The 23,495-nt window shown below is 34.8% G+C and overlaps 1 protein-coding gene across 4 annotated transcripts in view; it reads left to right on the top strand.

Annotated features, from left to right (window-relative positions):
• The window catches only part of VPS13C (vacuolar protein sorting 13 homolog C), a 214,651-nt gene that overhangs the window by 135,532 nt on the left and 55,624 nt on the right, over positions 1-23,495 (top strand). For all 4 annotated transcript variants that reach the window (XM_066342855.1, XM_066342851.1, XM_066342853.1 and 1 more), the window contains 14 exons: positions 2,511-2,680; positions 4,254-4,501; positions 6,484-6,713; positions 9,249-9,341; positions 11,548-11,913; positions 12,402-12,488; positions 13,760-13,915; positions 14,079-14,343; positions 15,064-15,224; positions 16,236-16,357; positions 16,865-17,159; positions 18,880-19,269; positions 20,801-20,905; positions 21,635-21,799. In XM_066342855.1, the coding sequence (XP_066198952.1) occupies positions 2,511-2,680; positions 4,254-4,501; positions 6,484-6,713; positions 9,249-9,341; positions 11,548-11,913; positions 12,402-12,488; positions 13,760-13,915; positions 14,079-14,343; positions 15,064-15,224; positions 16,236-16,357; positions 16,865-17,159; positions 18,880-19,269; positions 20,801-20,905; positions 21,635-21,799 (2,853 nt within the window). The remainder of the gene's footprint in view (positions 1-2,510; positions 2,681-4,253; positions 4,502-6,483; positions 6,714-9,248; positions 9,342-11,547; positions 11,914-12,401; positions 12,489-13,759; positions 13,916-14,078; positions 14,344-15,063; positions 15,225-16,235; positions 16,358-16,864; positions 17,160-18,879; positions 19,270-20,800; positions 20,906-21,634; positions 21,800-23,495) is intronic.

The raw sequence follows: 23,495 nt of genomic DNA on the forward strand, positions 1-23,495 counted from the left end.
CAGGGCCAAATAGTGTCTTTTAGTAAATATTTTTGGTTACATCAATTAATTGTGTTGTATAATACTTATAAATACATGCACCATATGATAATAACCATAATTTATATTAACAACCATAATATATTTTGAGTATGAGTATTATATCTGTTGTTAATGTCCATTTATATGTTATCTTACATTTCATATTGTTTTCTAAAAATTACACAGTATTCATGAAATGTTAACTGTTGAGCCTTGGCTAGTATCTATCATTTGTACAACGAACTTCCTTAATTTCTAGTGTTTAAATGTTAATTAAAAGATTAGAAAATTATCTTCTGGAAAATGAACAGTTAAATATATTCTTCATTTCACTTACAGTACCATCATTCTACTGGTTGCCAGCTTTATAATTTCAGTGTCATCTCTTCCTACTTTGTTGACCTGTATTCATTTACACTCGGATTACTATCTGTTTCTTTCTTTGAGTAAACATTTTGTTCTTTCCTGGCAGTTCTCTCTACTGATTTACTTGAAACTTCTTAGCTCATACTTACACTACTGCAATGGCTTCCTTGTTTGTAGCTGTTTTCCCTTCATCTATCCTAGACATTCGCACAAGTTCAGTTTCATAAATGATTTTCATGTTGTCATTTACAACTTCCCATTCTATTTAAAAAGCATTGTATTATGTAATTTTTCCTTCTTAAAAAAGTCAGTTTCTTCAGATTGTCTATATCAGTGTTTGTACCACAAACATGAGTATGTTGTGATCAGTAGGTATGTCACAGGCCATTTTAAAATTTTTATTTAGACAGTTTTAACGGGGTGACTTTGATCAATTAGAGTAAGTAGATTCAGAGAAAACATCTCCAGATCATTTTGACATTTGATTATGTTGCATACCCATCACCCAAAGTCAAACTGTCTTCTGTCACCTTCTATCTGGTTTTCTTTGTGCCCCTCCCCTCCCCCACCCCAGATCATTTCTATTAATAAAAGTCAGAAGTTTGTGAATTATTTACAATTTTATAAAGTAATTTTATTTTTGCCAGTAATACTGTCATTCTGACCCACTTTGATGCAGGGTCCTCTCTTTGAGAGATGTGGAGTTGTAGTGTGTGCCAAGGGTTGCACATCATTAGTACTCTCATCCAAATGCCATGGTCTGCAGTGAGCTGTTAGGACTAATATTCTTTAATTAACTGAAGACTTTTTGTTTTTTGGTTGTTTGGTTGGGTTTTGTTCTTTTAAAGCCTGGGCATACCTACAGAATTTGGAGCTATGTTCTTGGTGACATAAAGATTGAGGTTCTTTATCCTATAAATAAAATTTTAAATCTTGAGGATTTGGATTAGGCCTTTGTATTTCTCTCCTGCCCTCAGTCCGTACCATTCTTTAATTGGATTATTCAGGCCTAAGTAGCCGGTACCTTGTGCCTTCAGAGCATCTTGAGTTGTTTGTTCATGTTTTATCCCTATGTAGAATGTCTTCTGCACTCTTTTAGCCTATTTAATCCCATTCAGTCTCTGAGGCACAATTAAGTTCTTACCTTCCTCATGAATTTTTTCTAACCCACAGTGATCTGTTTGACCCTCTGAGCTTTTGCTATTTGCATTCTTTGCTAATCAATTAATATCCTTTGTGGAATATGGGAGGATATAAATATGAATAAATAAATGACTACATGTCATTTTTAAATCATTTACAACTTATAGCGTCTCTTTGTGATGTACCTTGTAATGTATTTCTATTTTTTTTTTTCAGTTAGGGTAAAAGCTCACTTAGCTTATCTACCATGCCTTATCCTTTCTCATAAACCCTGTAGTTCCTATCATGGTCTGTTTTTACAAAAGTGTTTATTAAATATTTATTAGAATGATTGATTGACAAAAATTATTTTTATTTCCATTGAACTAGTATATATATATTTTTGGAGAGACTGAGAGAGGCAGGAATAGATAGGAAGGGAGAGAGATGAGAAGCATCAATTATTTGTAGTTGTGGCACTTTAGTTGTTCATTGATTGCTTTCTCATATGTGCTTTGACCGGGGTGGGGGGGGGGTGACTCCAGTTGAGCCATGACCTTGAGCTCAAGCCAACAACCATGGTGTCATGTCTATGATCCCATGCTCAAGCCAGTGACCTTGTGCTCAAGCTGGTGAGTGCACACTCAAACTGGATGAGCCTGCGCTTAAGCCGGAGACCTTGGGGTTTTGAACCTGGGTCCTCAGCATCCCAAGTTGACACTCTATCCACTGCACCATTACCTGGTCAGGCGATTTATATATATTAACTGTTGTTGAGGATCAGCACACATCTATATACATATGTTCAGTTGTATGTACATATACATTCATCATACTCATAAACATGAATATTTTCTCTGTTCTGTTTTTTGTGTTTTAACACCATTCTTTTAAAATGTATGATATTGATTTGCCTTTAATTTCTTAATTAATAAATGTTTAAAAGTAATTTCATAATATTTAAAGATAATTGATTCTTTTGTTTGAAAAATATACCACAGGAATCCAAACTTTCATTTCATAATGACAGTTTCCGTCTTGGTGAACTCAGACTACATCTTATGGCCTCCTCAGGGAAGATGTTTAAGGATGGCTCCATGAATTTTGGCATTAAACTTAAGACATGCACCCTTGATGATCTCAGAGAAGGCATTGAGAGAGCAACATCAAGGTCTGTCACCTCTGAATTTGCTGTACATTATTTAAGGTTGACATTACACGTGGCTTTGCTACCAGGCATTCATTGCTAGGCTTGGGATTATCAAAAGAGGTCTTTGGTCATACTGTAATTTGAAGAGTATCAAAAAGTAGTGCTGATGTCATTTTTAGTTGCTTTAAAGTATGAATTAAAGGGGAATTTATAATATTCTTAAAAACAGGGACTAAGAGAATGTAAAAATTTTAATAGTTAAACCCATGCGAGGTGATCCTATATTGTTTCCAGTCTTCAGAATCCTTTTAAAAAGCCTTAAAATTTTGCATAATTTTATAAATTTATAAATTACACAAAATTACCATATTCCCCCATGTATAAGACGCACCCTTTTTAGAAAAAATTGGGTTCTAAAAACTGAGTGTGTCTTATATATACATTGGTTGTAGATTTTTTTACTTGCATTTCCCTCTTTTTCCTGTGGATGAGGAATCATATGAGTTTTATGATGAATAAAACTTGAGTTCAGTAACTTTATGTAATGCATTAATTTTCAAACTTTGGGCCCCCAAATTAAGGTGCATCTTGTACATGGAAGCATCTTATACATGGAGAAATATGGTGTATATACTTATAAATTAAATATGCATTTCTGTCTTATTTATTTTGTCTATAAACAGTTCTGTGACGTTTCTATAAAAGTTTTAATAGAAATGGAATCCCTAGCATTTTCAAATTATCAATCCATTTTTGAAAGATTAACTTATATCAGCCAGCTATAAAGTGAGAAATGTATAACTTTAATAGCCTAATTATATTTTCATTTCTCTCCCAAATAATGAGACACAATATTTTTGTCCTTGATTTTTTTTGTAAAAAAAGGTATGCTGCTACCTAACCTTAGACTCCATTGACTACATACTGGATATTACTCAGCCCTGTTTTTCTAAGAGATGAGTAAATGAGAAAATAATGCTATCATGCACGCAGCTTTCCTGGTTTTCACATTTCATGTTTGAGGTAGCTATCCACAGCTGTCTAGGTAATGGTGATAAAAGGCCATCACGTTTTTGGTAGTCTGCTCTTTCCAGCACATGTGAGGATGTGTGGGAACTATCCTTGCAGTCACTTGATAAACACTGGCTGATATGAATTGAATTGCATTGAATACTTTAGGATGCAAATTGTATAGTATGATCTTTGGAGATAAATACCTTGAAGGAGGTATTTATTATTTATTATTTTGTAAAATGATCTGAAGAGTTATCTTTTAAATTTTGTGGGATCATGTTCATATGTTTAGTTATTTGCTGAAATTTCTTCCAACATTCATTGATTTGTTTTTCTAGTATTGCATTATAATTATAAATTATCCTGTAATTGCTCAAAAATCTGAATCATGCTTTAGAGTTCAGGAGACTGTATCTTGAATGCTAATTAGCTAATTAGACTCTAGTTAACAGTGGCCGGTTTTCTGTTCAGATTAGAAATAGAAAGGTGAAAGAAAGATTTTTTAAGGTATATGTTGGAAATTTTTCATCTTTTTAGTTATTATAGCAGGATTAAAATAATGAATGTATATTTTTTTCAGAATGATTGATAAAAAGAATGACCAAGATAACAGTTCTATGATTGATGTAAGTTACAAACAAGGCAAAGATGGAAGAAGTCATCTTGATGCTATTCTTGACAAGCTGTATGTATGTGCCAGTGTGGAATTCCTGATGACTGTGGCAGATTTCTTTATCAAAGCTATGCCTCAAAGTCCAGAAAACATGGCAAAAGAAGTACAGATTCCACTACGACAGACTTCTACAGCAAAAGTCAAGATAGAAAAAGGTTAGCAAAGTTTATCTGTCATAGATGACAACTTGTATATTTTAACAAAAATTACAAATAGGCAAAAAGAGAAATAGAAAATTTTAGAATGTAGAATTACTCATTCAAATTTAAACATTTTATTTTATTTTAAAATTTTTTTATTTTTAATTTATTGTGTTGAAATGGTTTCAAGTGTCTCACTTAATATAACACCCTGTACACACTGCATCGTGTCCCCTCCATGCTCCATGTGAAATCTCTTTCTACCCTCATTTCCCCTGCTTTGTCTCCTTCCTCCTGTCTTCACCTCCTCTTTCCCTCTGGCTATTGCTATTCTGTTGTTTGTGTATATGTGTTAAGTATGTATAATATGATTTTGGCTAATCCCTTCACCTTCTTTGATACTGTCCCCTCTTCCCCCTTCCCTCTATATGTCCTCTTTGAAAAAGTGTCTATTCAAGCCCTTTGTCTATTTTTAAATTGGATTGTTTACCTTCCTTATCAGATGTGTTGGTGAATATGTTCTACCATAGAGTGGATTTTTTTCTTTTTCTTTTTTTTTTACAGAGACAGAATTAGAGAGAGGGATAGATAGGGACAGACAGGAAGGGAGAGAGATGAGAAGCATAAATTCTTCATTGCAGCATCTTAGTTGTTCACGGATTGCTTTCTCATATGTGCCTTGACCGTGGGCCTTCAGCAGACTGAGTAACCCCTTGCTCAAGCCATGACCTTGGGCCCAAGCTGGTGAGCTTTGCTCAAATCAGATGAGCCCATGCTCAAGCTGGCGACCTTGGGGTCTCAGACCTCAAGGTCCTCTGCATCCCAGTCTGACATTCTATCCACTGCGCCACCACCTGGTCAGGCTGTTATTTTATTTTCTTAATGGTTTCTCTTGCTGTGCAAAACTTTTTTAGTTTGATACAGTACCATCTGTTTATTTTGACCTTTAATTGTACTCGCCTGAGGAGATATATCGGCAAAAATACTGCTACAAGAGATGTCTGAGAGTCTATTGCCTATGTTTTCTTCTAGGATTTTATGGTTTTGTGACTTACATTTAAGTCTTGAATCAATTTTATATTTATTTTTGTGAATGGTATAAGTTGCAGATACCTGTCAATTTTCCCAAGACTATTTATTAAAGAGGCTGTCTTTAGACTCCATTGTATGCTCTTGCCTCCTTTGTTAAATATTAATTGACCATTAAGGCATGGGTTTATTTCTGGGTTCTCTGTTCTGTTCCATTGAGCTGTGTGCCTGTTCTTATGCCAGTAGCAGGCTGTTTTGATCATAATGGCCTTGTACTGTAGCTTGATATCATAAAGGATGATACTTCCCACTTTATGTCCAAATCAATGTAAACATATAATAATGGTCTGTCTACTTTATCATGATCTCATATCTTCTTCCTGATATTCCCCTCTCCTGTTTCCCCCTCTTTGCCCCTGCAACATAACCTAATAATATACACTTATGTGTATATATGTTTACACACCTTAATTCTGACAAATACTTCTAAACAAGAATAATACTGCTAGGTCGGTGGTCGGCAAACTCATTAGTCAACAGAGCCAAGTAGCAACAGAACAATGATTGAAATTTCTTTTGAGAGCCAAATTTTTTAAACTTAAACTATATAGGTAGGTATATTTCTTACTGAGGTAGCGCCCACACGTGGTATTTTGTGGAAGAGCCACACTCAAGGGGCCAAAGAGCCGTGTGTGGCTCGTGAGCTGCAGTTTGCTGACCAGGGAACTAGGTCAAAGTGGGCATAATTTTCTGATGCCAGAGATCAGCTTGCCATTGTCATGCACAATTACCATTTGTTAATAATCTTTATTATTAGTATGTATCAGTCGGTTCTTAACTTTGTTAACGTTACCATATTCGTTAAAGCAGGATATTAGAAACAATTTAGTGACAGAAGATAGCATGTACTCAAGTGACAAGATTTACTGTAATACAGCTTTTTTTTGGTTCCTTTTCTGTTTCTTCAGATGACTCTGTAAGACCAAATATGACTTTGAAGGCCAGGATCACAGATCCAGAAGTGGTGTTTGTTGCCAACCTAACAAAGGCTGATGCTCCTGCTCTGATAGCCTCATTCCAGTGTGACCTCTCTCTGTCAACATCCAAACTCCAGCAGATTATGGAAACTTCTGTGCGAGATCTTAAAGTGCTTGCTTGCCCTTTTCTCAGAGAAAAGAGAGGAAAAAACATTACCACAGTAAGAATTACCTTAGATTTTAAGCTTAGATTGAAGAATGGCAGAAATGGTTGATTCGTACAATCCTAGAATGTGAGAATTCTCTAGGACTTCAGTGATTATTTACTACAAACTTGAGGTTTTACAGATAAGGATATTACATTCCAAAAATGTTAAATGATTTAGTCACACCTGCTAGTGACTGAACTGAGACTACCTCTAGTCTGGTTTTCTTTTCATTATACCTTCTTCTTTTGAACCGTATTTGAATTTTAGTATAAATCAGTGTTTCTTTTCAGCTCTTTCTTTTGTTCACCAAAGTATATCCAATGAATGAATGAATATTAAAATCTTGAAGCTTATGGCCCTGGCCGGTTGGCTCAGCGGTAGAGCGTCGGCCTGGCATGCTGGGGACCCGGGTTCGATTCCCAGCCATGGCACATAGGAGAAGTGCCCATTTGCTTCTCCACCCCGCCCCCTCCTTCCTCTCTGTCTCTCTCTTCCCCTCCCGCAGCCAAGGCTCCATTGGAGCAAAGATGGCCCAGGCGCGGGGGATGGCTCCTTGGCCTCTGCCCCAGGCGCTAGAGTGGCTCTGGTCGCGGTAGAGCGACGCCCCGGAGGGGCAGAGCATCGCCTCCTGGTGGGCAGAGCGTTGCCCCTGGTGGGCGTGCCGGGTGGATCCCGGTCGGGCGCATGCAGGAGTCTGTCTGACTGTCTCTCCCTGTTTCCAGCTTCAGAAAAATAAAAAAAAAAAAAAAAAAAAAAAAATCTTGAAGCTTATAATGAAAAAATTCAATTGGAGTTATATAACCAAAAGAGATTGGGTTTTGCTGTACTAAGTTATCTTCAATTATATTTTTACATTGTTGAAAAATACTATTTTAGTTAATTTAATTATCACTATTTTTAATGTTAAGTGATAATTTTATGTTAAAGAGAATCACTATGTTATTCAACCCATCTGCAATGTTGTTGTTTTTTTGACAGAGAGTGTCAGAGTCAGAGAGAGGGACAAATAGGGACAGACAGACAGGAAGGGAGAGAGATAAGAAGCAATTCTTCATTGCAGCTCCTTAGTTGTTCATTGATTGCTTTCTCATATGTGCCTTGTTCTGGAAGCTACAGCAGAGCGAGTGACCCCTTGGCCAAGTCAGCTTCCTTGTCCTTCAAGCCAGTGACCTTTGGGCTCAAGCCAGTAACCTTGGGTTCATGTCTATGATCCCACACTCAAGCCAGTGACCCCATGCTCAAGCCGGATGAGCCCGTGCTTCAGCCGGTAACCTCAGGGTTTTGAACCTGGGGCCTTCGTGTCCCAATCTGACGCTCTGTCCACTGCACCACCACCTGGTCAGTTGCAATGTTGTTTTAAACTAGAAATATCTGTGAGTTTAAGTGACTTGCATAAATACGGGGTTAGGCTTTATCATGAAACATTCTTTAGCATGATCATCTTCTTTTGACATGTCACAGAAAGTTCTGTTAATCACTATTAAAAGCTCATCCTGTATTTTTAAAATTAAAATTTATGTAGTACTAATTCTTTCATTTAATTGACATACAAGATGCTGATAATTTTGCTTTTTTTGATTCAGTGAGAGGAGGGGAATTAAGAGAAAGACTCCCACATGTGCCCTGACTGGGATCCACCCGGCAAGCCTACCAAGGGGCGATGATCTACCCATCTGGGATGTTGCTCCATTGCTCAGCAACTGAGCTCTTTTTGCACCTGAGAGTAGAGGCCATGGAACCATCCTGAGCACCTGGGGCCAACTTACTCTAACTGAGGGGAAGAGAGAGACAGAAAGAGAAAGAAGCGAGAGGAGGAGGGGTGGAGAAGCAGATGGGTGCATTTTCTGTGTGCCCTGACTGGGAATTGAACCTGGGACATCCACACACCATGCTAATGCTCTACCAATGAGCTAACTGGCCAGGGCTAAGATTATTTTATTTTGTTAATTATATATAGAATATGGGCTTCATAGTTTTAATAAATCAAGTTTGAAGATTTGAAATTTATTCTAATGAAGACCTTAATATATTCAAGTTTGACTTTTTATTAAGCAAATGGAAACTGTTTATTTACTTACCTTACCATATAGTCTTTCTTTTTTTGAGATGTTAACAGAACTGTTCACTACAAATAACAATTTCAAGTGATTTAGCAATCATAAAAATTGTAATGACATAACAATTTTATTTCCTCATGAAACTCTTTGCAAATGTAAGATCTTACCATAGTCTAGCTTATTTTTATAGACATCTTAAAAGTAGATTTTACAATGGGCATCATTTGAAAAATATTTTAAGAAAAGGAAACATTTTAATTTGTAATAGTAAACGTGCATAATGAATTTGACATAAAGGAATTGATCAGAACTGCTTAAAGTTCTTTAACAGTATTCAGACTTGCATTAGTTTAGAAGAGCTCTCACAAGAGATTCTCAGCTAATTTACCTTAAAAATCTTAATTTAAGTAACCCATGTTCTTGTGTGTGTAGCATGTATAATAGTTCTGTTACTAAGGAAATGTGAATTTCATTTATTTGTTGTTTCTAGGTCTTACAGCCATGTTCTTTATTTATGGAAAAATGTTCATGGGCTTCAGGAAAACAAAATATAAATATTGTAGTTGGAGAATTTATAATTAAGGTTAGTATTACTTGAGTGAAAATTAATTATTTTTCTAACAATATCTTTTGATATCTCATATCTAGACCATTATGCTAGTTACCTATTTGGTAATCAATAAATATCTCTAACATTAAAGCACATTTTTCTTTAATGCAGATATTTGTTTTTATTTTCTTTAAGAGTACTTTCAAATATGTACAAATTATCAGAATAGTTTTTATCAATTATATCTGATGTGTGTTTTGGGGAGATTGAGTTTGGGGGGATAGTAGAGATGGGGTGGGAAGAGAAAGAAAGGAAGACTGGAAAAATTAGGTTTTTATTATTTGTAATGTTATTTTTAGGCTTTTAGGTATAATTTGATTGAATGTAATAATTATGTAATTGTTTTATTTGGCTTATAAAATATTTATAAAGGCAGATGTGTGCTGGAAATAAATATTTAGGATTTATTTTTATTATAAATGTCTAACATTTAAAGTATTGGAAAAGTAATCTTTTTGCTCCATTAGAAGTTATATTCTTTCCTGACCAGGCGGTGGTGCAGAGTATAGAATGTTGGACTGGGATGTGGAGAATTATATTCTTTAAGGATGACTTCATGACCTGTTATAAAGGGGAGATATAGAATAATTTCCAAAATCTATTTCTCTCTCTGTCCAAAGGACACAAGTTGAGGTGGCTAATATCAATTCTGCTAGTTAACTTTACTGTATAGGTAAATAACCAATAGCAATTAAACCAAGGCTCAAACTAATGTCATTTGAATCACCATGTATATTATAATGCAGTTTTCTCAAGATTTTAAAATAGTTTAGATTGTATTTTGTCAACAGATTTACTTTTTAAAATACTTTAGTAAATGAGGGGAAAACTGAATTTGCATGCACTTTGTCTAAGACACTGGGAGGGGGACTGTCTTTCCATTTGTATGTATATCAATTTATTTAGTCAACAAACAGTTTTTGAGCGCTTGCTATATTAGAAATTTCTCCTGTGCGGGGCATTGTGACTGCATGGTCTCTGCTTTCAATGAACTGAGATATGAAAGAGAAAGAAGTAAATCAGTGACTCCAGCTCTTAGTGCTAGAGGCATGCACAAGGTGCTGTTGGAAGCCCAGGCAAGGGCCCTCTAACTCAATCCAGGACATTTGGGGAAACTCTCTGAATTGGGGCTACTTGAACTGAGTTTTGAGAATCTGAGGAAAGTGACATAGAGAGGGACGAGGTTATCCATTCAGAACTGACAATATACACTAATGCAGAAGTATAAAAAATCCTTTAAGGACTTAGAGGGGTGTGCCCATATGACTAGAGAGAATGATGTGATGGAATTGTATGATTGAAAGCACTAATTATAGGTGACATTAATAAGGTAATGAAAGAAATTCTAAGTTTGGGAAATAGTGCACACTAGATCTTTCTTTTGGCAATATATCCATATCTCTTTAAGATATTAAATAAGTAAGGGTTCTGAGAATGAACAATAAAAGAATCCACTTAGTCAACCCAGTATTGTTCAAATTTTGAGAAATCTAGGCTAGCTAATTGATTAGATATCAGATCACAAAGAGCTTTGTGTCCTATGCTAAAGAGAATTTGAATTTTATTCTGGAAGTTATGGGAAGTTGTTGAGGATCTTAAGCATAGGAATGACATGCCCAGATTTGGGCTTTAGAAAAAGCATTCTGGCGTAGGTGTGGTGGGTGGGCTGACATGATGCTGACTGAATAGAGACAGAATTATTAGTGTAAACTAATGCACAGTGATAGGGATGGACAGGTGAGCAAAGGTATTATCAAGAAATAATAAGAGGTAGAATTTGAAAATCTTGGAGTAGGTGAAAGGGATCATAGAGATCCTCTGGCTTCCTGTTTTAGTAAGTAATGAAAACTGTGTGGAAATCTTGATGAGGATCACACACTTTGGTTGATGTAGCTGGTTGAAAATGAAAACTTTAATTACACTTCTGCATTTTTCTGGTTACATAACACTTTAGGTTTTGACAATTGACATATAACATTAGTTAATTAATTCTACAGTAACTTGAGCAGAAATCATTGTTATGCGTTTAGTTGATTTGACTCATGATTTTGTGTTCTCTCATGTTTTCCTTAGTTAAGGATTTTGTGTTTTTAAAATTTTAATTAGTTACTTTTAAACTTCTGTATTTTTCTCATCTGGGAAAGAGTTTATTCTAAATTTTTTTCTTCCTTTTTTAAAGATTTCACCCATAATTCTTAATACTGTGATGACAATCATGGCTGCTATGTCTCCAAAGACAAAAGAAGATGAAGTCAAAGATACATCTAAGGAAACAGAAAATCTTTGGGGTGTCAAATCTGTTAGTGATTACAACTCTTGGTTTCTTGGTGTTGACATGGCAACAGAAATAACAGAAAATTTCAAAGACATTAAAAATCCATTGATAGAGGAAAATTGTGCTGTTGTTGTAGAGTCAGTTCAGGTTACCTTAGAATGTGGACTTGGACATCAAACTGTACCTTTATTATTGACGGAGTCAAAATTTTCAGGAAAAATTAAAAATTGGACTTCCCTCATGGCTGCTTCTGCTGACATGACACTAGAGGTATGACCACATCATTTAGTACCTCCAAAACCAACTCTTCAAAAGTACAGTTACAGAACTAAGATGGGAGCTTTTTTTGTTTGTGCATGGCTACAGCAAGTATATATATGAATAGATTCTAACATTTAATATGTTGCTGTGTAGTATTTATTTGGTCTTTATTATTGTTTAAAATATTTTTTTATTTAGAAATTAAATTTATTGGGGTGACATTGGCCCATAGGAACACAAAGGTTTCAGGTATACATCTTTATAGCATGTGAACTATTCATTGCATTGTATACCCATTTGCTAAATAATTTGTTTTTGTTAATAAAGTAAGAGAGTAAAGGAAAATGCACCCTTGTATATATTCTTTGTGTCTTCAGGTGTGGTGTTAAAATGGCCATTGATATATAACATTAATTACTTAATATTTTTTCTTCTGATTATAGAAGTACGAACTTAAAGTTGAAAGCTTCTCTGACTGCAATTCTGTGCCTTTTCAGGTTCACTATTACAATGAAATCCATGCTGTTTGGGAGCCACTGATTGAGAGAGTGGAGGGGAAGAGACAATGGAATTTAAGGCTTGATGTAAGGAAAACATAAAATATCTTCATGTAAAATGACACTGTGTACATTTCTTTATATTTTTTAGTACAGTGATTCTGAAGATATGGTCTAGGATCTTTGAGGCCTTTCTGGGAGTCTGCAGAGTCAAAATGCTTTTCAAAATAATCAGATGTTACATACCATTGTCATTGTCATTCTCATTCTCATGAGCATACAGTAGAATTTCCCAGAGACTAAATGATGCAATAGAATAAAAGTAGAAGCAGAAATGAGAATCTGCCTGTCTTCTCTTAAAGCAGGCACTAAAAATATTTGTTAGTGTCCCTCTTTTCACTATATAGTTTTAATAGTTCTATCAAAATATTATTTATGCTAACTTGTAATTATTCTTTTTTAAATGAATGTTTAAATTTTTCTCAGTTTTAGTTTCAACTTTTAGCCAAAAGGGCAAGAGTGGTAAGCTTTAGTTTATTTATAGAATACATATTGATAGGTGCAGTCTACATAAAATAAAGTTCTTTGAAGAATGCTATGCTAGTTCATGAATTCTTTTTTGTTATCTATGGTGCTTCCTGAAAACACTTCAGAAGCCTAGATACTGCAGTACCTTTTTTAGATTAACAGGATTGTGAATTATATTCCCTTATATGTCACAACGCACCTTTGTGGCAGCCTGACTGATGGGAGGCACTGAAATGGACTCAACAGATTTTTATTTTAAAGATGAGAAGTCACTTAACTCTCATCCCAATCCTGTCAATAAAGTAGAAATAATATTTATGACCTACCTCTCTCTGACCTGGTCATGCTAACAAAGAATGTTTTAAGAGCTTTTGAAATGCTGTTAGAATAAAAACTATGGAATCTGATGGCCAGTTGAAAGGTTATCATATTACTTACTTATAGGTGTTACTGGTAAAAAATAGAAGGAATTCCAGATATTAACTCCAATAAGGTCAGTTGTAGATGTCAGGGTCATCTTAGATTGTTCATCAACAACCAGGCAACACTGAGTATTATCTTGCTCTGGGGAATGCACAAGAGATGAATATTGTAGCTGACTCTGAGTGCTTTCATGGCCCATTGTAAACATTCCTCCATGCACTTGACTGCACACTGCAAGATACAAGGCTCATCTGCATGAAATTCAAGTGAAGCCTTGAATATTTTTGAAAATGAGACTTGGGGAACCTTAATATAAAGTGACTAATTTAGGAGAATGTAACTCTTCAGAATATTTTAATGTTATTATTAATTGGCTCTTAACTTAAATTTGTTATTTATCCTCACAGGTAAAGAAGAATCCAGTCCAGGATAAAAGTTTAATACCAGGCGATGATATTACTTTTATTCCTGAGCCACAAACAGCAGTTCATATTTCTTCAGGAGATACCATGAATATAACGATATCCAAAAGTTGTCTTAATGTTTTCAATAATTTAGCAAAAGTATGTTTGGTTCTTGCTTGGAATATTTCAAAGAAATTTTAAATTGAAACGTAATTTTTTTTTGCTTCTAATAAAAATTGATTTCTATAAACTGTAGTCACATTGTAATTTTTAAAATAATTTGCATCTTGCAGTAATCTTGTGACGTTATGTTCCTTTTCAGGGTTTTTCAGAAGGCACTGCTTCCACTTTTGACTACTTCTTAAAAGACAAGGCTCCTTTTACAGTAAAAAATGCTCTAGGTGTTCCCATTAAGGTGCAGCCTAATCATCATCTCAGAGTTATGGGCTTCCTTGAGAAAAGTGATGTTTATGATGTTGATGCTGGTCAGAATTTGGAATTGGAATATGCCAGCAGGGAACCTTCATGTCAAGGGAAACTGTCTATACTGAGCCGTCAAGAAAGCTCCTTGTTCACTCTGACCTTTGGTATGCTATATTTGTTTTATAGTAAGGGCATATTTGGAATTGCTGATGTGGGCTTGCTTATTCTTGACAAAAGCTGGAAAAATATATATTGTTGAAGGTACCTTGGGACACTGTATTTTAAAGGCTTGAAACAAATATTTGATAAACTCTTGTCTTTTGTTTTCTTCCTCCTTTAAATTGAGAAAATTAAACTTGATTAATTTAAGAACTATATTAAAGACTGGATTATGTCTATGTTTTTAAACAATACAGTATGTGTTATGTTTCAAAAAGCGTGGGAGTTCAATAAGGAAAGAAAAGTAACAATAAGGAAAGAAAGGTAAATATTCAGAAGTCTTAAAATATTGACAGTAATTCACTAGAATCTATGTAAACAATAAATTAAAATCAATTAAAAAAAATATTGACAGTAATTACCACCATTACAAAGAAAAGGCGACATAGGTCCTATAAACTTGGGATAGGAACAAGTACGTTTCTGTTGGTTTGTTTTAATATATTCAAAACCCCAAGAGAAATTATTTTGGGTCCAAAATATTTATGATAATAACTTATTTTCTTTCTTTGTTAGTTCCTGTATCTTACACAAGCATATTGAGTAATCGTTGCTACGCTTGGGGGAGAATACTCTTGCTGTTATTTTGAGGCACTGATGATTATTTTAAGAGAAATATAGTTAAATTAATATATGGAATGCTTCTCACGTATGCTCTGCCTTAGTACCTCATGGATATACAGAAGTTGCAAAAATCCCCGTGGCCAGACCTGGTCGGCAGTTGTATAATGTACGGAATCCCAATGCCAGTCATTCTGACTCAGTCTTGGTACAAATTGATGCAACTGAAGGGAATAAAGTAATCACCCTTCGGTCTCCTCTTCAGGTAATGCATGAAAGTAAATTGTTTCCCTTTAAGTATATTGATTAATATTAAATAATTTAGGTGAAAATAGGAATAGAGTAAAACTTCATTAGGTCAATGCTGATTATTTAGAAATAAATAACAGATTGAATTGATATTTCCTATCCAACTTGCTTTTGTAATAAGTCTTTATTTTAAATGTCTAATAAAACAATCTTGTTAATTTAAAGCCTATTTTTCCTGTGTCCTAGGTTTAAAATTAATGAAGATTTTTGTCTATTTCAAGATTCAGAACTGAGCAATTTTAAATAATTTGGTTGTCAAAACAGTATAACATTCCATTCTGTTTGTATATCAGTCAGGATTGAATCGTTCAACTATGCATGAAGGAATATTGGAATGATCTACACATTCCCTCAAATTTTACATCTTATTCTGTATAATAAGAGTGTTTTCTTCTATACCTTTATGGCTTTATTTATTTTCTCTGCATTATCGTAGATTTCAGTATAGGGTCAGCAAAAGAAGTTTCTTCCTACTAAAAACAACAGGTAAAAATAAAATTATGTCAAATTTTGGCTATTGTTAGTTCTTAGTTTGCTACTAGCGCCAGCCAACATCACACAATAGTCATGAAAAGAGAGTTGTACTACTTTTTCTCATAATTTCTGTGCTATCCTTTTCTGTCTAATCACATAGTGCATTGAGAAAAGGTTATAATGGAGAAACTGTTGTGGCTGAAATCTTCAGATTAATACATTTTTCAAATATAACATTTTACACTAAAATATGCATCATCATGTAATATATAGAGCACGTGAAAATCCTAATAATTTTCAACTGCCACTTAAACATCAAGTTTTATATATAGAATATAGCACTTAAATGTTCTAAAACTTTTCAACTGCCAGTAAAAATGTGTTCCAATATTGGGCTTGAAGCATTTTATATCTAAATGTAACTGTGTTCAGTTCACATTTTTCTTTGAACTTCTACATATTTTTAAACAGTCCATGTTATTTTGTCCAACAGATTAAAAATCATTTCTCTATTGCATTCATCATCTATAAATCTGTGAAGAATGTTAAGCTATTGGAGCGCATTGGAGTAGCGAGACCTTCGGAGGAGTTTCATGTTCCTTTAGACTCATATAGGTAAGTGCCTCCTTGAATATATTAAGTTTTAAGAGGTCTATAATATATATTTTTAATTCTGTGAATTAATGACATATATTTTAGAAAAGATAACCTTATTTTTTTTGTTATCTAAAGATCTGTAAAAGTCAGCTTTAGGACATACTGAGTTATAGAGAAGTACATTTATATTATCATTGGATTTACCAAATGAAAATTTCTTGTTGTATATTTGATGTTTTAGAATTTTCTGAGATCTATTTTTATAAGAGTGTCTTTGAGTTTGAAATGACTTTTTAAAAAATTGTCATTGTGTACAGAGTGTTTTATGTTTTCAGAAATTTCCTCCATTTGTTAGCATTGTGACTTGGCAGGTCTCTAAACCTTCCTTAGCCTTGGTTTTTTCATCTGTAAAAACAAGGATAATACTGCTTACCTTGTGGAGTTATCAAGAAGATTTAATGAGATTTCTTTCTCTTAAGTTCTCAATAAAAACTTTTTTTCATCCTGTTTTTTTTTTTTCTGTAGATGTCAATTATTTATTCAGCCAGCTGGTATCATGGAGACCCAATACAGAGAATCTACCACTTATATTTCTTGGAAAGAAGAACTTCACAGGAGCAGGGAGGTCAGATGCATGCTGCAGTGTCCATCAGCAGAAGTCAGCTTCTTGCCTCTCATAGTCAACACAGTTGCTCTGCCTGATGAACTAAGCTATATATGTACGCATGGGGAAGACTGGGATCCAGCTTACATTATTCACCTTTATCCTGCCCTCACTCTGCGGAATCTTCTCCCATATTCCCTAAGATATTTACTTGAGGTATGTCTCTTGTCTTTTCTTTGAACTTTATTATTGCATGGAGTGATTCTGTTTTTTATGTAGTATTTTTAGTTGAGGTCAGTGTTTTACATAGCATACTTATAATGCACTAATCGTAATAACAACCAAAATTAGTATAGCATCTATTCTGTGCTAGCCACTATACTGTGTGTTGTAGATGTATTAATACATTTCATCCTCTTTACAGTAATCTTCTGAAAGATAGATACTCTTATTTGACTCACTTTTCAGGTGAGGAAATTGAGTCACAGTAGGGTGAAGTGACAGGCCTGAGATTCCACAGCAATTTAAAGCTGGAATTTGAACATAGGCATTTGGGCTCCTTGTTTCCTACCACTTAACTCTGCTCTGTCTGCCATAATGTAAGAACCATAATAATCTATATTTTTATAATTAAAAAGGATTTTAAATTACAGTTGACATATAATTTTATATTAATTTTAGGTGTACAACATAGTAATTAGATATTTAATATCTTATGAAGTGATCACCCTAATAAAGCTAATTCCTATCTGGCACCATGCATAGTTATTACTCTATTATTGACTATAGTTAAGTAAAAATACATTAGCTAAAGGAAGAAAAAAGCCAGTGAGAAAATTTTTCATCTTAATTCTAAAGTTAATTTTAAAGTGGATATAATAATTTGTTCCAAGTTTCTATAATAATTTGTTCCAAGTTTCTATTGAACTGAAAAATAATTATAGTTCGTTTTAAGAAATATTAGGAGTCATTTTCTTTCTTCTTTTTTTAGGTGAGAGGAGGGGAGATAGTGAGGTAGATTCCTGCATGAGCCCCAACCAGGATTTACCTGGCAACCTCATCTGGAGCTAATGCTCGAGTACCTAGTTATTTTTAGCACCTAAGGCTGATGCGCTCCTATGGAGCTATCCTCAGTGTCCAGGGTCACACTTGAACCATCGATCCACTGGCTGCAGGAGGGCAAGAGGAGAAGAAAGGGGAGAGGGAGGCAGTGGAGAAGCAGATGGTCGCCCCAACTGGGAATCAAACTTGAGACATCCACACACCTGGCCGACACTCTATCCACTGAGCTACCGGCCAAGGCCAGGAATCATGTTCTAGCAATGAAGTATGATAAATATTGTTAAAATTCTACATGTCACACATTTTAACATACAAAAGTCTGGAAAATATTTGGAACCTAAATTATTTATTTTCTTTATCTGATAATAAACCAAACTTGATTTTTGGAGACTAAAATTAATTAAATGAACTAAATAGTATTTATACCAGGGAAGTGTTCAGTAAAAAAGCCTAATTTATTATGTTATTATTCATTTAAAAAATAATTCTACCTTAATTAGCTAGCTTGTCAGAATAGTTTGATATCACTTTTCTTGGTCTATTTATGAGCGAACCATTGGGCATAATATGTGAATGGAGGATGAAGCTGAAGCCCAGGCAGGTAAATAAATGGCTTATTTAGTGGCATAGCTTTTAATGGAAAACATCCAGGGTTCCTAATCCAGCCTTTGACTTTTTCTCATAATTTATGGCCATTGGTTTACTGTTTCTGCCTTTGGCTGTGAGATAGTATTTTCTTTTCAGTCTTTAGTGATTGTTGAACATTCATAATATGTTAACATGTTACTTTATTAAAGACCTGTCAGTTAATCTTGAGTCTGGTAGATTAGTTAGCATTTGTATAAAATATGATATTGCTCTTGTTTATTTTTAGGGAACAGCAGAAACTCGTGAGCTGGCAGAAGGAAGTGCTGCTGATGTTCTGCATTCAAGAATCAGTGGAGAAATAATGGAATTAGTTCTGGTGAAATATCAAGGCAAAAACTGGAGTGGACATTTCCGTATATGTGAAACACTTCCCGAATTCTTTCTTGTGTGCTTTTCTTCTGACTCTGCAGAAGTGATGACAGTCGACCTGTCAATCCATGTCAGACGAATCGGCAGTCGGATGGTGCTGTCTGTCTTTAGTCCCTATTGGCTAATCAACAAGACTTCTCGGGTTCTTCAGTATCGTTCAGAAGATATTCATGTGAAACATCCAGCTGATTTTAGAGATATTATTTTATTCTCTTTTAAGAAGAAGAACATTTTTAGTAAAAATAAGGTGTGTTTTTGTTGCTATAACAAGTTAAAATAAACTCCTAATTTGGAAACTAGGGAGACATTAGCTTTCCCTAAACCATGCTTACCCTGTTTGCTAAGTGCTGTTGGTATGATTAGGTACAAGGAGACTTTTAGGGAATGCATAATCTAGTGGGATGTTAGGAACTAAAGACAGCAGTCTCCAAGGCTGAGTTTCCCTTTTCTCTAGTGCCCTTAGAGTTACCTCTGTTCTTGAATAAATGTTGGGTAGGAAGTTTGATGTTATGTAGTTTATCAGTGATGAAATGGAATTTCCAAAGGCAAACAGTTGAATTTGGCATATACTACTTGATCCCTTCTATGTATAGAGGACTAAGACAGGCCTTTGAGAGAGAAACTAATGTCTAAGTCTGGTCCTTTATGCTCTGGTCCCTTCTTTCTTTTTCAGACTCATATCTTGGTACTGTTTACCATTTACTCCCCAAGTACTTAGCTCTAGGCTTTTGCCTTTGCACTCTCTGCCTGGACTGCCTTTTCTCCTTTGCTTTCCATCTGCCGCTTCTTTTCTGGTTATCTGCTCTTCACCCTTTGACATTCTGCTTAGGTCTGACATATGTGAAGGGTTTTCTGACCATCTAAAGTGGGGCTGATTATCCTGTCCATGTTCTCTTAGAACAGCTGATCTCAAATTTCAGTGTGCATTAGAATCACCCCTAGAGGGCTTTTAAAATATATTGCTGGGTCATGCTCTCATAGTTTGATTCAGGAGGTCTGGGTAGGGTCTGGTATTTGCATCTCTAATAGATTCCTGGTGATGCTGGTGGTGATGGTCCAGGCAGCACATTTTGAGAAGAACTATTGTAGAATGTTGGTTAATATTAATACATGGTATATGGTAATAACTGTTTATATGTCTGACTTCTGGTTGGCTTCAGGTTTTTTATAATATAGTTGGATGGATGGAGCTTGAAACAGGAACACAATTAGGTTTCTTCTATAAAAGTTTTATCTAATTTCCATACCTAGTAGTAAACTTTTTATCCTCTCACCATGATAACATTTTGTATCTTTTATATGGCTCTTACCACATTGAATCTTACAACATAGTTATTAGGCTGTATTTCCTGTCTTTCTCTGTTTAGTTGGAAGCTCATAGAAGACAGGTACTCTCTGCTTATCATAATGCTTTTCATTTAGCATTTGCTGAATAATGTTAAAGGTATACACTCTATGCTAAAATTTTATTTCTTAGCTCTATATCCTAAGTCTTATGCTGGAAAATGTTTTATATTATACTTCTTTTAAAACAACACAATTGGTATAAATCTTTAAATTCATTCTGCCCATTGCATAGACGAATGAGAAGGTGAGAACATTGCTTTGTTGTATTGACCCTCTGAGTTTCTGTTACCCATTTATAATATGTCTTTGATTATATTTTTCTGTGTACCATGATAATAAATAAATTCCTAGTAGTATAGAAACTTTCCATCAAATAAAGTGAATATAGTCTTTTATGTTTCTTATATAATGGTATATGTTCTTTTGTATAGGTGCAATTAAAAATTTCAACTAGTGCCTGGTCCAGTGGTTTTTCTTTGGATACAGTAGGAAGTTACGGGTGTGTGAAGTGTCCTGCGAACAACATGGAATACCTGGTAAGGTTCTGTTTACTTACTTAACTTTGACTTTTTCCCCATTTTCTTCAGTATACCAGCTGGATCCTACAAGGTACAGACATTTTAATTCATAGTTTTATGTGCAGGACTGTTGTCTCTACAGATTTCTATGGCTACTAGTAGCATAGCAAAACCAGAATTTGTCAACTTTTAAGACAGTGAGTTGAAACTGTCCAAGTAAACAACTTGGTAAATATTCAGCATATGTTAGAATTCTCCTTCCATTTTATTCTCTGTGAAACATTTTTTAAATCTTAAATTTGACTGAAAATGTGGGTAATCTGATGCCAGTTAACCTGTTTGACTTGCACTTTGAAATTTTTATTTTATTTTATTTTATTACCAACAGAGATAATAAATGCAGCCAAACTTCAGCCTCTGCACTAATTATAAAATAACTTATGTTTGGAATGTTTAAAAAGTAAAGCATACAAATTAAATCTGTTATTTCAAGTCATCATTAGTTAAATTGCCAACTGATACTTCTTGAACTGATTTCTGATGGAGCCAAACTAAGAAACCAAAATTTTTCTTATTAGTGAGAAAAATAATCATTAATGGAATATGGCCTATACAGTAGTTTCTTGAAAAAATCATATTATAGAATGTTTTAAGACATCTCTGTATGAATGGTATGTGTGTGTTTTAAAGAAGCTGGTGAAGTTTCGGGAAAATGATAAGTTTGTTTTTGTTTTTTTCTTTCCACAGGTTGGTGTTAGCATCAAAATGAGCAGTTTTAATCTTACACGAATAGTTACTCTGACTCCCTTTTGTACCATTGCAAATAAGTCATCATTAGAACTAGAAGTCGGTGAAATTGCACCTGATGGTTCAATGCCAACTAATAAGTGGAACTATATTGCTTCTTCAGAGGTAAAATTTTTCTTGAATTATTTAAAACTGGCTTCTAATATGTACAAATAAATATAGACATATAAGTAAGAATTACATATACCTTTTTGTTTTACTCACTTTGCTATCATATTTGTTAAAATATGAAAGTCAACTTTGAAAGATTTTTCTTACACACTGTAAGATATATATATTTTGTATTTTTCTGAAGCTGGAAACGGGGAGAGACAGTCAGACAGACTCCTGCATGCGCCCGACCGGGATCCACCCAGCACGCCCACCAGGAGGCGACACTCTGCCCACCAGGGGGCGATGCTCTGCCAAGACCAGAGCCACTCTAGCGCCTGGGGCAGAGGCCAAGGAGCCATCCCCAGTGCCTGGGCCATCTTTGCTCCAATGGAGCCTCGCTGCGGGAGGGGAAGAGAGAGAGAGAGAAAGGAGAGGGGGAGGGGTGGAGAAGCAGATGGGTGCTTCTCCTGTGTGCCCTGGCCAGGAATCGAACCCGGGACTTCTGCACGCCAGGCCGACGCTCTACCACTGAGCCAACCTGCCAGGGCTCTGTAAGCATATATTTTAAAAAGGAAATTGTTAATGATATTTACTACTAACCCAGTCTATCTGGTTAACACTAAATCTGTAGTTCTTCCTGTATGTATAGAATGGAGATACAAACTTTTGCTGAAGTTTTGCTGCAGATATTGTCTCAATGTATTCTGTATTCAAGAAGCTTGTAATCTTGTTGGCAGACTTAAGACTCATAAATTAATACATGAGAAGAAAGATAGTATATACCAAGTTATAGGTGGTTGTAAATTTCTGAAGAGCTGAGTTGGAAGTCTCCTTGAAAATTTCCTAAAATTCAACCCCGTTACTTAACAGAGAAGGAAATTTAATCTCATACTTTTTTAAGGTTAATAAGGTCATTGGAAGTTGAGGTCGTTGTGGTCCAGATCAAAGGGGAACGTTGAATAGGAGAGGTGGAATTTGAACTAAACTTTGCAGGCTGAGTAAGATTTGAGGAGGTGAAGAGAATGAAGGAAGGAGTAGGGGAGAGCACAAGTGCAAAGACAAGCAGTAGTACTTGAATTTGCCTGTTTTCAATTAAATTAGCTGACCTTAAGGATAGAGCTATTCTTCTGTACATCTCGAAAAAAAAAACCCTAAAATTATTAAAATATACTTAGCAAAGAGCATAAGAGGAAGGATTCCAATTATAATACAAACTACTCTCAAGCTCTAAGAGGCATACACTTTCCAAGGCACTTAAAATAATCTCCCTAGACTTGGCAACAAATGCATTCTCATTATCATTTTATCTTTGATATGGGTTTGATAATAGTATTTTTATTCAGAAATAGAAGTTATGCGTTATTCTATAACAGAGAGACATTTTGTATTAGGAGCTAAAATCCCAGTTTTACAGTTAAGAAAATTGAAGCTCAAAAAGGGTATAACTTGATTAAGGTCAAACAGCTGAGAAGATAGTACTTCCAGCAAGGTCTTTGGTGTTCTCTCCTCTGCTTTTAGTTATCTTTCTGGTTTATTTTGGATAAGATACTCTGAAAGAGTTTATAGTGCTTTAAGAAATTGAAGTAAGATGTGCACAAACAGTGTTATTAAGAGTATAGTGTTTAAATATTTGGGGCATTCTTAATCAGTAAGCTCTTCAGTTTCTCATATTGTAATTATTTTATAAGGACATATGGACTAATATATC

Source organism: Saccopteryx leptura, chromosome 6, assembly GCF_036850995.1.
Source record: "Saccopteryx leptura isolate mSacLep1 chromosome 6, mSacLep1_pri_phased_curated, whole genome shotgun sequence".
Classification (NCBI taxonomy): domain Eukaryota; kingdom Metazoa; phylum Chordata; class Mammalia; order Chiroptera; family Emballonuridae; genus Saccopteryx; species Saccopteryx leptura.